Source organism: Neopelma chrysocephalum, unplaced genomic scaffold (genome assembly GCF_003984885.1).
Source record: "Neopelma chrysocephalum unplaced genomic scaffold, ASM398488v2 Primary Assembly neopelma1_66, whole genome shotgun sequence".
Taxonomy (NCBI): domain Eukaryota; kingdom Metazoa; phylum Chordata; class Aves; order Passeriformes; family Pipridae; genus Neopelma; species Neopelma chrysocephalum.
The window spans coordinates 13,038,622-13,055,815 of NW_020897725.1; the positions used below are offsets into that span (position 1 = coordinate 13,038,622).

The following is a 17,194-nucleotide window of genomic DNA, read 5'->3' on the forward strand; positions in this document are numbered from 1 at the left end:
TTAAAATTAAATATAGTTAAATCAATAGGATTATTTGCTTTTGATTATTAATTCCATTGCTAGTTTTTCTTGTGTTTTTATTATGCATACCAGTTTTACAAAGTGCATGCTTTATTTTTTTTTTTTAATTTTGAACTGGCAAGCTAAAATGATCCATCTTTTCCTGCCTTTTTTAAATGTTAATACAATCTAAAATCTAGCATTAAAAAATTTATCATGATACATCTGGTATATTGACTGCTTATGGCGCATGCTCGTCTTGGCAAAAAAACCCCAAAACAAATTGGCTCCCCCCCCCCCCCCCCCTTTCCTTTTGGAAGCAATCTAAAAAGCAGGCTGGAACACAATTGCTTCAAGGGCAAAAAAAAAAAATAATACCTGATGCTTTAATTTTTGTCACATGGCACTAGTTGTGGAATTGCTCACGCACACACACACGCACACACACCCGACACACACGCAAAGCACACACCCACACTGCAACCTGCTTGTGAGGAAAAAAAGTTTGTTAGGTCAGGAGTGCCAGTGGCACATGAAGGCTCCCAGCTGTGTGTGCAACTTTGGATTTGGTACCCACTTCACGTCACCTTGAATCCTCTGACATCCACCGAGGGGGTAATGTAAGGCATACTTTGCTGGAACAGTAATAATCCATGCTTCATGCTCAAGAGCTGAGTCTCAGAGGAGGACTGGCTTGCTCTACTCCCTTTGGCCTCACTCTGTCTCACTCAAGGAACAAAAAAACCCAAAACAACAGAGAAGAACTGGGGAAAACAAGGAAAGCAAAAGACAAATCCCTTTAAATGGACTTTCGCCGTTTCATCAGCCTGTGGTTATCTGTAAAGCTGTGCAACCCAGGTGAGATGGAGCTGACAGGAGACGGGAAAAGGCTGTTTTTTAATGTGCTTGGCGAGATCTCCTCTATCTTGTAAGAGATGGAGTGAAAGTACTGGGGGTTCAGCTTTGAGCTGAAAGAATTTTGGTGGGACACCACCCGGCTGGTGTACTCGTGGGACCTGTAACACATGCAGGAACAAACTGACTGAAGGTCTGTTACTTCGGCCTTGTACCTTGGCCGACCATGCTGGGAGTCCTCTTGGATGTGGATAATCATGCTGTTGCGGTTCCCTGCCAGGGACGCCCGTTCCTCGGCATCCCGCCTCTCATCCTCACTGTTCATGGTCAAGAACCTGAGAACAACCAGATTTAGAAATGCCCCAATGACTGTCAACCCCACTAGAATGTACATAAAGCTAAAAGCCACGTAGAGAGGCTTCTTTTGAAGGGCCCCTTTGGTCTGCAGGGCCACATAGTCTCCAAACCCTATCGTAGTCAATGTTATAAAGCAGTAATAGTAAGCATGGAAAAAGCTCCATTCCTCATACTGGGAAAAAGCTGCTGCTCCAATGCAGAGTGTCCCCATGCAGGAGAAGAAACCCACAGTGACCATGTTTTCCATGGAGACCTCGGTGCTCCTCATCCCACAGCACTTTTTGATGCGTTTCAAGAGGTACTTGACGAAGGTGTTCATGCGCTCGCCCAGGCTCTGGAACATGACGAGTGTCAGTGGGATCCCCAGGACTGCGTAGAACATGCAAAAGGCCTTCCCCGCGTCCGTCCCTGGGGCAGCATGTCCGTAACCTGGGAGGGGGGATGAAAACACAGCACAGTCAGCAAGGCAGGTGATGACCACAGTTCCCCCTTCACACAAGCCACGTGAATCACAGAGGCTCTGATGCCACAGCCAGATCCAAAGCTACAGGAACACTGCAGTCACACGATCTTCTGATACCTCCTCCCCCACATCCTGTGTCTGAAGTAAACAAGACACAAGACAACAAATTTGTTCACACAGAAATGGGAAAGAGGAAAGAATGGGTAATCTCTCCTACCTCAAATAATGTTCAGTCTCCTAAACAACATTATATCACATTAATTCACTGAAGAAGTTTCATGTCTGTCCTGTATCACATGCAATAGTGGAAACTTTGGAAATAGATGGACTTTCCCATTGTGTTTTTGAGAGTAGTTGCCCTGTTCCAAAACCAGAGTACACTCATGGCATTCAAGTTCTGTGTCTGCTGATAGTGTGGAGTTACAACATCCACAGATGCACGAACCTTTTCAAACTCTTCCATACTGAATAAGCCTTTCTCCTTGACACCTCATGAAAGTCATTGCTGGAACACCATAGAAGTTCAGGGATTTAATGTTTTTTTCTGTCTTTCATTACTGAAGAATAAACAACTTATCATCTTGTTCCATAGTTTTGCAGCTTTGACAGAATTGCAAAGGCAATTTCATCAGGATGTTAAACTAATCCAGGAAAGAGGATGTACCACATTTTACAGCATAGTTTACTGATGACAAAATCATAGCTAAGCCTTTATTCTAAAACAAACCATAAGTGGGGGTCTGTTTTGAACTCATAATATCACTTTTTCATATCACACTGCTTTAAAAATCTGCATTCCTTATAGCTGAGATTCTGAGGTATGGTACCAAAGTCTCCAAAATGGGATGGCTGGGACCCACCTGGACATGCATTGACCATGTGGGTACAACTACCTAGAGTCCCTTTAAAGTCTGTGAGTAGAAATAATATACCTCAAAAAGGTAGCTCCTCTCATGTACACAGAGGTGTCTAAAACAGTCAATAAGCTATTCTCAGTAGACAACTATTTCTCAACAATCATTATAATAGAAATCTTGGGACAGAAGTCAATTCAAGACTAATATATCTAATATATCTGCTGCTCTGAATTTGTCTAATCCTTTTTTGAAACTGTTGACACTGCACACCTCCTCAATCTCCTGTGGCAACAAATTCCAGAAGTTCACTATCTGCAATGTAAAAAAGGTATTTTATAATTTCAAGCAGATCTCCTTGTTTCAGCTAGTGTCCCTTATTTCCAGTACTGAAGTTCTACATTTACCTTATCTACCACCTTCATGGCTTCAGCTAAACTCAGCTTTATCTCTGCTTTCAGTTTTTTCCTGTCTGAACCGAAGACACAACCATTTCAATTCATATACCAGAAGTCACATTCCCTGGAACATTTCAGTGTCCTTGTCTGGATCTTCCGTAGCTCTACCACATCATTTTTGAGTCCGGGAACCAGAACCCTGCATACCCCTCACAATGTAGATGCACCACAGAGTCTGCAGTTTTAACTAGAACTAAAACATGAACACAAGGTAACCTTTAAAATGTAAAGTAACAGGGGACAAGGAAAATAAAACAAGAAAGCCAGACAAGAATTCCCCCCAAAAAGCAACAGGTATTTCCATAGCTCAGTTGCTAGTTGTTGACAGACGGGTGGGATGTAAAAAATGAATTTACAAAAGAAGCACAGAACTCAAAATAGGAGGTTCTTTTTTCAGGTTACAAAAGAAAGAGATTCACCTGTTGTATTGAGTCAGGTAGCCTGTTCATCATGAAAAGCAGTTTCCAAATTACCTGGAAAGGGAAGTGTCTTCAATAGATTGATGATGGGTTAGTTCTACCTGACTGTCCCTCAATAAAGCCTATAATTGCCTCTCATTACTAAGATCAGCTTTTGAACTACAGGGGTGTTAATTAAACCAGGAACATCTTCCCATTTTATAGCTTTAGTTACAGATGATAAAGAGAAGGAAAGCTTCAGAAAATGTGATTTTCCAGATGGTTGCAGAGATAGCAGTTGGTGGAAACAAGTTTCACTTTGGGTTCTAAAAAAATGATTGGGGTGAAAAAAGATTTCTTTTGATATCACTATATCCCTCTCATTAAAGATATCCCCAGAGACATTTTAGGGAGATTATAAAACATTAATATTATGTGCTTACACACTATCTCACAATTGAATTTCTAAGATTGGTCACAGATTTTGTAATTATATATCCCATAAGATAGGAATATAACCATATCCCTGTGTTACATATAGGGAAGCACAGACACCAGCAGGCTTTAATTTCCCTCCAATTCACGTAAGTAGATAGAATATCCAGAAATTTTGATTTCTATTCTGCCCCAAGTCATTCTCACTTTCCCCAATATCAGATAAATGTCTATTTTACTGTTTTCTCAACATGAATCTGGGGTGAAGAAAGGACTTTATTCATGAAGCTGGAATAAGACTTTAGAAATAGACTCATGTAAGAGGATCAGAGTCACATATTTCTCCTATGCAACACGGTTTTAAGGAATAGGCACCTTAGTCATTGCCTTCAACTCTCTGAAATAAGGAAATACAAGGGGAAATACACCAAAGAAAGACTTAACTCTCCATTACTTAAGCATTATGGAATCTATCCAGCAATATACAGAGTAACTCATGGAAAGCAAACTGCAGTAGTTAACGCTCTCTGAAATTCAATTAATTTCAAATCTAGAACAAACCACTGTCTTCTTAACATCAGAAACTGCCTCCGGGAAAAATGGGAAGGCCGGTTATTGCCAGAGGAAGAGGGGCACAAGGGATCATTAACACTGGGAAAGGACACAGTTCATGGGGTCAGTCTCCAAGTAGCTGGGTTTTACTTGCGTCAAGTAAAGGCAGAAGCAGAAGCAACTGCCTTGGAAGCAGATCCCAGCTACCTGAATTCATCCTAATATCCTCTTCATGAATGCCCCTGCCCTTTAGCAGAGTATAAAGAGATGACTCTGTGTCATCCATAAGAAACACAAGGTTTAAAGAGAAATGGAAAGGTTAAGTGTGACATCAGGTTTTCTTTCTCTTCTGTGGTGAAGAAGAAAGATTGAATAGAAGACCTTAGAATTGAGTATAGGAAATGCATCCCCTGACAAGCTGAGATAATAGTGGGAAAGGTATAGATGGAGTTCTTCATTGGACCACACCTAGGTAAACACTGTCTGTACTACTCTAGTAGAGTTTGCCGAGGTTCCCACAGTACAGCAGTGTGACCATAGCAGGCAGGTTTGCCTGATATTTAATGAGATGTAATTTGAGTGATCAAGGACAGACTAAATCACTCTCACCTAGATTGGAAGCAATGTCATTAGTTCTCTATCTTTTATAACCCCTCCCAGCTCCTTAGGCTTTCATGACAGAGCTTATCTGGGTTGGCACCAAGAAGAACAGCTTGGCAAGAAGAAATGTCGTGTCTCAGAGTGTTACTCCAGTTCTGGACTGTGGAGCACCAATACACCATAAAAGCCATCTCCCCCCAGTCATGGAATGGCTGGGGTACAGAATTCAAGCAGAACTGCAGGAAGATATAGGCAAGGGAGGAAAAGAATCAGACTGTAAGGGCTTACACCAAATGGGTACTCTGTTGGGGTCTTCCCTGCCTTTGATTTTTCCAGGCCTTGTCCATTCTCTGATGGAAAACTCTCAAAGACTGTGTTCATCTACATGTGATTCTAGAAGAAAAAACGAATATTATTTACTTGTTTGCCAGAGTGTAGCCTTGGAAGTCTGAGGAAAACCCACTCAACCTTCTTCAAAGCTTATTTTTCCATGGTGCCTTTTAGACAAGGCACAGAGTGAAACTCCTCATTACAATCTCTGTGAGGTCCATTTGGAGGAACAACCCCATCAGCTTTCTCTTTCTTGTAAAGGGACATTGTGCTGGGGTACCAGCCCACTACCAGAATGTGCAGAGGAACACAGTGCACAGTTACCCTGAATCCAAGAGTGACCACAAGCAGATGGCTGAGAAAGAGTATAAGAATAGTATACATACACGTGATTTTTTTCCCCACAAATTCATATACCCAGCTTCATTATTTGGTGCTCGGGGATTTCCTAAGTCAGAAAGGTTTGGCTGATTTTAGTAACACACAATGGATTTCTCTTCCATCGTGCTTGGGCATTGTCCCTTCAATGTGTATGAACCTCCTGCACCTGCAACATCCTGTGGCAAGAAGGTTCATGGATCAACCACGTGTTCTTTAAAACACCTGCCATTGCTTCTTTACTTCTCTTTCATTACTATCAACTGATGGTAGTGCTATGTCCCCCTCTATGGAAGAGACGAGGAACAATCATTCCCTATTTCCGTTCTTTGTGCCACTCATGATTTTATAGACATTTTATCAAGAAAAATGCTGCGTTGCGTTCAGGCCCTAAGCAAGTATCCCTGGCACTCTGTAGCCTCATGTGGACAGACCAGCTTGCTTAGATCTACATCAGTGATCTTTGCACCACACTCAGCTGCAGGGTACAGACAGGTCTGCAACATCTGCCTTGTCCTCCAACACAGAATCTCTGGAATAACACTCTGCTTCTGGGGCAAAAAGGGTCTTGATAAACAATTTCATGCTACTGCAATGATGTAGACTGCCCAGAATAAGTCAATCCATAACAAAAATAAAATATAATGGGAAAAAATTCTGAATACTTTCAGTGTGTTGCATCTACACAGTAACCATCTCCAGCACTGCAAGGCAGTATCTACTCTAGAAAACTAAACTGGCCTGAAGTCCTGCCAGGGGAGGTTTAGGTTAGATACTAGAGAAAACTACTTCATGGAAAGGGATGTATAGCATTGGAACAGATTACCCAGGGAAGTGGTGGAATGTTCAAAAAAATGTGGATGCGGCACTTGAGGACATGGTTTAATGTCTTTAAGTGGTGCTGCGTTGACAGTTGGACTTCGTGATCTTAAACATCTTTCCCAGCCTTAACAATTCTATGATTCTGAGGATGAATTCCACTACCAACCCATGATGCCTCACTCTTAAATCATCAGCACAGTTCCCATTATGACTTCACCCTGGAATAACCAGCACTGTCCCAGACAAAGTCCATGCCTGATCTATCCATGAAGGTTGACACTGGCCAGGGACAACTGCAACTAAGCACCACACTGGAAAACTACATGTGTTTAGCTGTTACTGGCCTTCTCCATGGCATCTCTGTTGGCCTCTATGTGTTACAAAACACAGGCCCTGCTCTGCTTAGCAGCATAGATGGAGCCTGAGTGGGTTTTCTGAGTGTTTATCTACATTAAGCTCTGTCAGGATTGAGAGAGGTTTGTTTCTAAATGTGCATTAGTACCAGGCCAAATACATAGTCAGTGTTAAAAAATAAAAATTAAAAGTGGCAGTGGTAAGTTAGTTATAGGTCACACTCAGGCCAGTGTGTAGCTGCAGAGCAGCCAAGCCTCATTCACATTCTCATTCAATGTACAACAGGTCTTAGATATCTTGAATCTCAGAGCAATGCTCTGTGTTATTCATGAGGGATGCTTTATTTCTCTTAGGAGGAGGTTTCTTCCCTCATTTATCTACGCATCATTCATCCCTGTGATGGACATTTAGGCCTGACAACAGTCTCCGGAAAGAAATTAACTTCTCGATCCCTGTGACTCAAACCCTTCTTACTCATGCTGGCAGCAGCCCTGGCTGGGAGATAATGAAGAGAGGATGATGGCACCTGTTATTTAGATGGGCAAGCATAATTCAGATTAAAACATCTTCCTGATGTCACACACTTCACTTCAGAGGTTCGTCTACGTCAGAGAAACCGCCACAAAGATCAGAGCTGTCTCTCTGCTGGATTTGCTTCTTGTGCTTTCAGGGAGAAGAAACAACATGGCCTTTGTGGTGCAGATGAAAGAGGTTTCAGTAGGGATGAGGGAAATACTTCACCTAAGTAACTGGTAGTAACTCATTTACCAGGAACATGGTTTTCTCCTGTAAGGAAATCAAGAGTGCATCATGGATGCTGCTGTTACCCAGCTGAAAGATGCTGCGTAACTACACCAGTCTCCTGGCACATGAGTGCTGCTGACTGCTCCCTCTTCTCCCTCCCACATGTCTGATCTCTCCCCAGATCCTGCTACCTTTTCCCTCAAACATCTCCAGGACCTCCTTTTTCTTTCATTCCCTTGTCAGTTGATTTCACTGCAGCCCATCAGCTGAACCATCTCTCTGAGTTTCGCAGAGAGTTTTCCATCCTCAAAAACATCTTCCCCTTCCATGCTCAATAGACAGCCTCTGATGTCAGGAAAAAGCGTGGCACGTGGCTCCCTACAGGAACACACAGCAATAATCATCCCTTGTTGTGAAGACAGGGACATCATGGGAGAGGAATAATTATGTGCCCCATGTGCAACCTCAGATCCTACATCCCTCAACAAGATCAGCACAGCCTCTCATCCTGCTTCATCTGTAGCCACCACACATTATCTCCTTTGTTATGGAACCTGAACCGCCCTTTCTGGAGCATTACTCATGGCAATTTTTTCCCATAGCTTCTCTTCCAGACACACCAAGTTGCAGTAAACACCAACATGATGAATGCTGTGCGTCACCCAAACTGCCTGTTGGCATAAATTCCCACCCCTGACCATTATCAGATGTGGCTAAACCATGTTCCATTGGAAGATTCAACCACAGGAAAAGTACCAGGAGTGCTTGGACAACTGCTAAAGAACACAGCCCTGAATTCTTCCAGCCTTGATGGAGCAAGAACTGAGGCTGCCTGGTGTGCCAGCTATTTGTGTAGTCATCTTGGGGGTGTAGTTTGGAAAGACAGTATGTTTCCTACACATCTAAATTATAGGGATCCAAAGGCAGCAATTTAGTGAAACATGGCCATGTTCATTTCTGATTCAGCGTATAAGCTGGGACTTCAGCTTTGGCTGGTTTCAGCTGGGGATCACATACAATACAGTCAGGCATTCCCTGCAAGGATTTGACCTCCTCGAGGAGATTTTCTTTGGATTCTCACAGGCAAATAATGTGTCCCAGGCCCAGTGAGGCTCTCAGTAAGGTCATGTTCATGGGACAAGTTGTAGAACTGTGTTTCAGAAGTTCTCAGACTGCTTAGACTGAGCTTTCCTCCTCTTTCCCCACCTGGACTCCACTGCTAACATGTACAGGGGATGGCCTCTCCTCTTCCCTCTTGGATGCCTACACGGGGAGGTGAGGACACAAATCTAATCAGTTCATTGAGGCAGAGTAGTTGGAAGTGCTGCTTATTCAGTCACACAGCTGTCAGAGGCTTGTGCCCAAGCAGTTCCACACTCTCTCAGGTGAAGAGACCTGGGGACTCCTTTGCTTCTCCTGGAAAATATCTTGTAGTCCTCCTGAACTTAGACCCCAACAGGACACAGCTCCTCCATTTTGAGACCTATTGCTTCTGCCTAATGCAAAAACATAGATTTGGTCACAACATTTGGCCCTTTCAGATACCCACTGGGTTACGGCATTAAGGAATAGGTTTACAAGTTTAAACTAAGACATAAAAAACTTTTCTTTTTTTAATTAGTTCTGGGGTTTTTCTCATTTCTCAATAAGGATAAACCATCTATGTTTATATCTCTGTCCATCTGTCTTTCCTCCACAATAGCTTTGAAGCTGCTCACTAATTTCCACCACTTAGAAGAAGCTGTAATGTGAACTTGATAGTGATCTGTTCTGCTGGGCCTGCCATCTCGCCAATCTGTGAATACACATAAAATGGCCTAAAAGTCCACACACACATAGTGCAGTCTCAGCTGCAATATGATCAGCTCTTTCTCTGGACAGTTACAGGAAAGAAACAGGGACTGGAAGTCCTACAAGGTGGGGTGGAATGTAGAGGCATGGGAGAGAACTGCAGGAATAAGACATCTCCATCTCCTTGTAAAACAACATGTGCTGGAATACCTGTCTGCCTGCAAGGATGAAGATGCAAATCAGGGTAAATAGAACTGCGGGATGGCTTGGAGTTCACAGGAAACCAGGCTTGACTACTGCTGTTGCTCAAGGAATGACGTGTTTCTAGCAAAAGACAGAATTTGAAAATCCTTGCTTTAAGTCTCCAGAATATTGGAGACTTCTGTGTTTGCCTGTGTTTGTTATCTTCTTTCTTTTGCATGTGAACATTTCCGCCTTTTTTTTCCTGTGTAAAATTTACACTATAAAGAGTTTTACTAAAAAGGTAAATGAGGGGAAAGTGGAAATCTTCAAAAGGTCACATGAAATCACAGTCTTCCTGCTCATCTATATGACACAGAAGACCTGATTGTCTCAAACCTCCTCTTGTTGAAATTAGCCTCTGCTTTAACTGCTTAGATAGGAGATGTCTGCAGTCACTGGCAACTCCTTTGAATAAGATGACAGAGCATGTGAGGTAATTTCCACCTGGTGTACCACCTCCCAGAAAATCCAGGATGCCAAAACTTGCCCGTTCATTTTGTCCAGATATAACATTAACTCTGATCATCCCTGTGACTTCTTCTGTTTCAGAAAAGAGGCTGGAAAGAGAGGAGAGGTTCCTCTCCAGCTCTATGAGGAGACAAGTACTGAAAACAGCAATGATTTGGAATGTGTTTCTAGTGTACCATTTCCTGATTCCTCCCAAAACTAACAGCATCTCTGTGCTGGATTTCCAGTTGGGTAGCCATTGGCAGTTGACTTCTGAGTCAATATTTTCCCACGTGTTCTATTTTTGACTGGCCCTACACTCCTTTCCTCCCTTTCCTCCTCTCTGCTTGGTTCTCTAAGTCAATCAGAGGACTGACCTGAGGCTCACATCACATCTAGTCCCAAAACAAATCATGCCCAGAACAAGTTCTCAATCTGAAGCAAATCGTAACAACCGCTAGGAAAAGACTTTTATCAGGTCATGTTATGCATTCCCAGGGGATGGCATATGATTGTTCCTTACAATATATTCTCCAGGGCTTTGTCCAGTTTTGTTTAAATGATTGAAATAACAGGGTTTTTGCTCTCTCCCTTAGGAAATTATTCCCCTGTCTAGCAGATCCAGCTATTAGGAAGTTCTTTTTTGATACACAGCCTGTATTTTTCTATGCTGCCTTTTATCACAGTGTTCTTTTATAGCCCTTAATACAACACACCCCATTTCCCTCCATCATTACTCACTCCTTTACACTTCTTGGAGGTAGTCACTGCTTCATCTCTTAGTCAACATTAGCTATAAACAGAGGTCTTTTTGGGGGAGAGTCCTGCAGCCAGGAAGACAATAGGTGTTTTACAACATATACCCAGATTCAGATTTTGTCTCTGCAGAAACAGCTCCTTATGTGATCACTTTTATTGCGCTTGTCTGAGATCACTCCTGCTCCTCAGAAACTTTCAGGATATTTGCTAGACCTTATCCTTGTCTATCCTTGACTATGGTAGCAGGTTTATCAATTCCCTGAACTGCAAAATATTATCCTTTTTGCATTTGTAAGTGTCACCGGCCATCACTATAACATTATGTCCTCATTGTATGGCAAACCTTTCCTGATGTTGTCATTTCTTTACATCACAAAGGCTTTTTCTACTCCATGGACATAATTGCAATAAGCATGGTTTTTCCTTAATTCCCTCTATAAATGGCCTTCTCGGGCAGTTTTAATAGTTTTCTGTAACTGATTTTTGTTGCTCATAGTCTATTGGCAATGATCTGAGACCTCTACATAAGGGGGGAAGATGAAGGACTCCACCTGCAGAGTCGTCAGGATGATCCAAACAGCCCTCTGAGGGATCAGGGGAAAATACATCAGGAAGAAGCGCAAGGGCTCACACCTTAACAAAAGGCTGAAAATTAATGGGTTTCTTCTATGCTGTGATGACAGAAAAGGGGCAAGAGAAATCTGTGATTTTGCTTTGTTCAAAAGGTTAGTTCTTTTCCAACTACCAGGTCTGAGTCTTCACAGGGTTAAGAGGATTCTGCTCTCAGCTCTCATTCTGACACTGCCAGGGCTTGAGAAGTTGGATCTCAACAAAAACCCTGTTAAACAAATGTTACCAAAGGCCAGCACAGAGCAGAGCGACTGAAATCACTAATGACGTAGCAACCATGTCCTCTGAACCTGTGATGTCACCATCCAGTGCAGTTCACAGAGAAATGGTCATAAATCTGTGTAACATCAAATGCTGTCAGAGTTGGTCCGGTAAAACACAGCACACCCAGCAAGAGACCCACGGTGACACTTATGGAAGTGGTTCAGATGTGTTTTCACTGAAGCAATTGCGTTTTGCCTTCTACAACTCTCCCCTCTACGCAACTAAGAGACACAGAAGAGCACAGACACCCTGCCATGAGCTTGCTCACATATCTGTTTCAATTTTGTGCTGTATCTACTGCAGATTTTTCCCATGCAGAACTAAAAACCAAGGATATTTTTCAAACTTTTAGAAAATACTAACAGGTTCATGGTATTTTCAGCAGATTCTGCTTCCTGCTATTGAGAAACCAGGACTTTCTTTATCCAAAAGGGCAGCTAAAGGAAGGGTTGATTATTCCCACTGTGCTTAGGTTCAGTGCCTGCTAGAAAAACTTGCCAGCAAACCAATTACGAGACTCGACTTTACTAAAACAGATAAAGCTGTGATCTAGACAAAGCTACACAGATATAAAACTATTTCTTCCAGGGTAATCTCTGTCTTGGCAGGTCAACAGTCAAGTGTGGAAGAACCAAGAATTCTTCTTCCCTCTCCTTTGCTTGTCATTCTCTAACCCTTAATGACCGCAGTAAGGAATTAGCCAGATGGACACAAATTTTCATGCTTCTAGATCTTTGCAATCATAGACTTCTGTACAGCATTTATTGTACCTTTCTCTGAAAAAAACACCCCCACAAATGTCTTCTGAATCTGGCTGGATGCAGTTTTGGCCAAGGCTATTTTCCCTGTAGACACTCCAATTTTGCAGCAGCTTCATTAATTGAAACCTGGCTTCAGTGATCCAACAGCCAAAGCAAGTGGAGTCTGTCATAGTTTCCCCCATTACATCACATATAGGATGAGCAGTGATTCAACCGGATTTATAGACAGATTTCATCAAACCAGGCACATGTACTACATTCAAAATAAAGAAAAAAAAATGCTCAAATGATTTGGGTTGAGTCTATTTCTCTTGTTTTTATACCCCAAAAAATTCCTTATGCTTGAAAATGCAAGCTAAAAGAGATTTATCAATTTTCCTTTACAAATTTTAAGTGTGTTCTGTCAATTGTCTTTGAAAAACAGAAATCATTCAATCAAAACTTCTGTGAAGGAAGAAGTTCAATTCTGATTGAGAAAGCATTTTTTGAAGTTGAAACCAAAAAATTAATGGAAATATATTGCCCGACAGTGCTGTCCTGTTCAGTTTTCCATTGAGCCTGCACTAACTCTGAGGCACATTTGTCCTTGTACTCTGAAAGAAGAAGAGCTGAGCTAAAACATGAAGGTCAAAGCTTTGCAACATTGTTCAGGGTTGTCTAGCGGGAGATTTGCTGGAATTGCAGTATCAGGGTAATTACACCTCTGGAGCCAGACCAGCCTAACTCACTGGGATGGAACTTTCAAATGAAGCCACCTCATCCTTTCTTCTGATATCAGTTTTGATCTCACAGAAGAACACACCAGGAGCATGAGACCTCGGCACCTTTCCCCAACACAACAAAAGCAGAGGCATTTCTCACTCAATGCTGTTCCAGCCATCAGAAACCGTTCAAGGAAAGACAGGTGTTTTAGGAACTTAAGCCTAAGAGATATTAAACTCAGAACTTGAGTTCATGTGCATTGAAAATCTCTGTCTTAAAAAGATGGAGATACACCCCAGTTAGGGCTTCCATCTCCTCTCATCAAGCTGTAAGGCTGTCCCTAAACTCACTGCTCTTACTGATAGAAGTCTTCCTATTTTCAATCCAAACTTGTTCATGGTCTGATTCTTTCCATAAGAGTCCTTAGCTCAAACAGCAATCCTCCCAGTTTGTTTTCCCTACTCCCACAGACTAATAAAGATCAGCCTTATCTTACCAGCCTGCTTTGGGGTTTTTTTTCCCCTAGGAGGAATAAACCAGCCTCTGTAGTCTGTTGCATTAGACAGTGCCACTTTCATAGCATTTTGCACCCTTCCAGCTTGAATTCAATTTTCTTCTTACATCAACAACCCAAATTTAGATACAGAACCACAGAAATTCAATGCTGCATTTACACAGACTTTGAGTAGTATTTCATGCAATTTTAGACAGATGTTGTATAAAGGACTGACACAAAACCTGAAATGAAGTATTGCATCTCAAACCTACCTGTCCTCAGTTCGTAGCTAAAAATCCATGGGATCTTATTTTGTCTCCCACTGATGAAAATAGAGTAATTTTGCTTGGTTTCTATGGACTCACAGCACTGTAACTCAAGTACACATGAGCTCATGATTTAACCAGAGACAAGCAGTTGAGCTAAGCTCCATGTTAGCATTAAACAGATGGATGCTAAAAAGAAGCTTTCCATATACTGCAAGCATCTCTCCACCAAGTGACCCATGAAAAGCAGGATGGGGTTCATGTGCACTACTGAGTCTTGAAGCTGACAGACACATTCCAATTAGTTATTCTAAAAGCAGATCAGTTTAATCTCCTCAACACATTTCCAGTGCCCAACAAATCCTTTTGCTGAGATGAATCTGAGATCTTTCGCCTCCCCTTTTATTCCTTTACTGTTTACAGACATCTACCTTTTCCCCATCAGCCCTGATAAGCACACCAACAGTCAAGATTGCAGGAGGCAGTAGAGTGAGACACCATTTAATGCACCTGACTAGGCATAATCAGAGCCATCCATCACTTCAGTTTTCTATTCCCAGCCAACAGGAATAGTCAAACTGAGTTGGAAGTAATGGGAAGTCACTTAGCAAAACTTCTTCAAACTCCTCACCATTTATTTTTGCTGGGTGGAAAACAGTGATCTACTATATTATTTTAATATCATAACTGCTGTTTTTCATTCTATTTCATCACTGAACTCCTCCATACAAGGAGGAGTAGCTCAACAAATCAGACTGACAAAATACTTCATGTGACATTTCTGAGCAGTCATAACCATCATTTGCACAGGTTTTATACCTGTAAACCTCTATTGTCATCCAAGACCCCGCAGTGGTAGGGGCTGTGTAAATGACATATGAGATGGTCCCTGACTATTCATAATTCTGCTCTGACACAGGGAATTACCATCTGCACTTTCCAAACATGGATACCAGAGTGAGAGAGGGCCTAGTCATGAAGAATACAGATCAGACTAAGACTAAGACTAATATCCCCCCTCCTAAAAGGGCCTTGTAGTGAGAGAAGTTATTAGTCTATTCAACAACAGAGAAAACCCATTAGGAGGGTTATTTCATAAAATCACAGAATGGTTTGGGTTAGAAGGGACTGTAAAGATCACCCAGTTCCAACCTCCTGCCATGGGCAGGGGATATTCCACCAGACCAGGTGGAATATCCTGGTGGAACAGGTTGCTCAGGGCCACGTAGAACCTGGCCTTCAACACTTCCAGGGATGGGGTAACCACAACTTCTCTGGGTAACCACAACTTCTCTGGGTAACCTGTTCCAGTGCCTTCCCACCCTCACAGTGGAAAATGTCTTCCTAATACCTAGTTTAAGTCTACTCTCTTTCAGTTTAAAGGCCTTCCCCCTTGTCCTATTTGAAACTTCTTTGAACAAAACCCTGGCTAACATCATCCAGAACTATTCGTATCATGATTTAAGTTTCTGTTTCAGCTTCACTTGCAAGCTTTGAAGCTTATATAAATAAGGAGCAACGCAGCTGAGGGTCCACTGGAGTTTCTGCCTATAAAACGTAAGGACCCTCCATTGCACTACTTCTCCCATGTATGTCCTGCATTTAATAATAATGGCCCATCTTCGCGAACGAAGATTTTGGGGAAAGGTCTTTTTACCTTTCCAGCCTGCGCAATGAATTTTTTAGGTGAGACACAGCCTGCGCTGAACTGAGCCCACCCTTTAATCCTAAGGTTCATCTGCCGGGGCCAAGCAAGCTTGGACAATGGCAGTGAGGTCCTCAGGACGTAGGTTTGTTTAGAGTGTCCTTCTCATAGATGGATGGCCACACAGGGCTAACGACCTCCATCAGGCCAGGAGACCAGGGAATCGAACCCGTGGTCGCAGCAGTGAAAGTCCTGCACGCTAACCACTAGGCCACCAGGGTCCTGCATTTACAGTGGGATTTATTTATCATCTCACACTCCTTAGTCTGGGATCAGAGTTGCAAACACACACTCAATTTTGGACTCTCAATAAGGATATTAACACAGTTTTGTGGAAGTCAAGCTTCCTGAACCGCACATTTCTGGGAATCAGAATCTATAATCATGTGGTGCTTTGACCTTGGCTGGCCACAAAGTTGGTCTCTCACTTCCCCTCCATCAACAGGGCAGGGGGAAGAAGTAGGACTGAAAAATTTGTGGCTTGAGATGAGGACAATTTGATTGCTCAAGAGTTACCATCAAAAACACACTCAACTTAGCAAAGACTAATTTAATTTATTGCCAATTACTATCAGATGGGACAGTGAGAAAAAAAGGCAAAACTAAAAACCCCTCTCCCTACTTCTCCCTTCTTCCCATTCTCAACTCCAGTCCTTCATTGTTGACTTTCTCTCTCCTCCTCCCCTCCCCATTTGGCACAGGGGGTGGAATGGGGGTTGTGGTTAGTCCATAACACTTCATCTCTGCCACTCCTTCTTCCTTACACTCCCCTGACCCAGCATGGGGTTCCTCCCACAGGACATAGTCCTTACCAAACTGCTCCAATATGGGTCCTTCCCACAGGCTGCAGTTCTTCAAGAACTGCTACAGTGTGGATCCTTTCCATGGGGTGCAGTCCTTCAGGAAGAGACTTCTCCAATGTGGGTCCCCCATGGGCCACAGGTCCTGCCAGCAAACCTGCTCCAGCATGGGCTCCTCTCCATGAGCTTCCATTCCTGTCAGGAGTTTGTTCCTGTGTGTGTTTGCCAAGGGCTGCAGCTTCCTTCAGGGCAAATCCTTCTGTTCCAGCATGGGGTTCTCCAAAGTCTTCAGGGTGGATTATCTGCTCTGGCCTGGTCCTCCATGGGCTGCAGGTGGATCTCTGCTCCACCATGGACCTTGATGGGCTGCAGGGGCAGAGCTGCCTCACCATGGGCTGCACCACAGGCTGCAGGGGTGTCTCAGCTCTGATGCCTGGAGCATCTCCTCCTCCTCCTTCTCCACTGACCTGAGTGCCTGCAGAGCTGTTCCTCTCACATATTCTCACTCCTCTCTCACAGAGGAGTTTGTTTTACCCTTTCTTACCCTTTATTAAATATTTTTATCTTTTCCTAAATATATCAGAGGCGTGTCACCAGCACTGCTGATGGGCTCAGCTTTGGCCATGGTGAGTCCTTCTTGGAGCTGGCTGGAGCTGACTCTGTCCAACATGAGGGCAGTTTCCAGTGTTTTCTCACAGAAGCCACCCCTGCAGCCCGTGGCTACCAAAAC

At 42.9% G+C, this 17,194-nt stretch overlaps 1 protein-coding gene across 1 annotated transcript in view; it reads right to left on the reverse strand.

Annotated features, from left to right (window-relative positions):
* Nucleotides 1-321: 321 nt before the first annotated feature.
* KCNK9 (potassium two pore domain channel subfamily K member 9) overlaps nucleotides 322-17,194 on the reverse strand; it is a 70,788-nt gene continuing 53,915 nt past the window's right edge. Inside the window, exon 2 of the mRNA XM_027684497.1 lies at nucleotides 322-1,641. Coding sequence (XP_027540298.1) covers nucleotides 800-1,594 — 795 coding nt within the window. The 5' untranslated portion in view covers nucleotides 1,595-1,641 and the 3' untranslated portion in view covers nucleotides 322-799. The remainder of the gene's footprint in view (nucleotides 1,642-17,194) is intronic.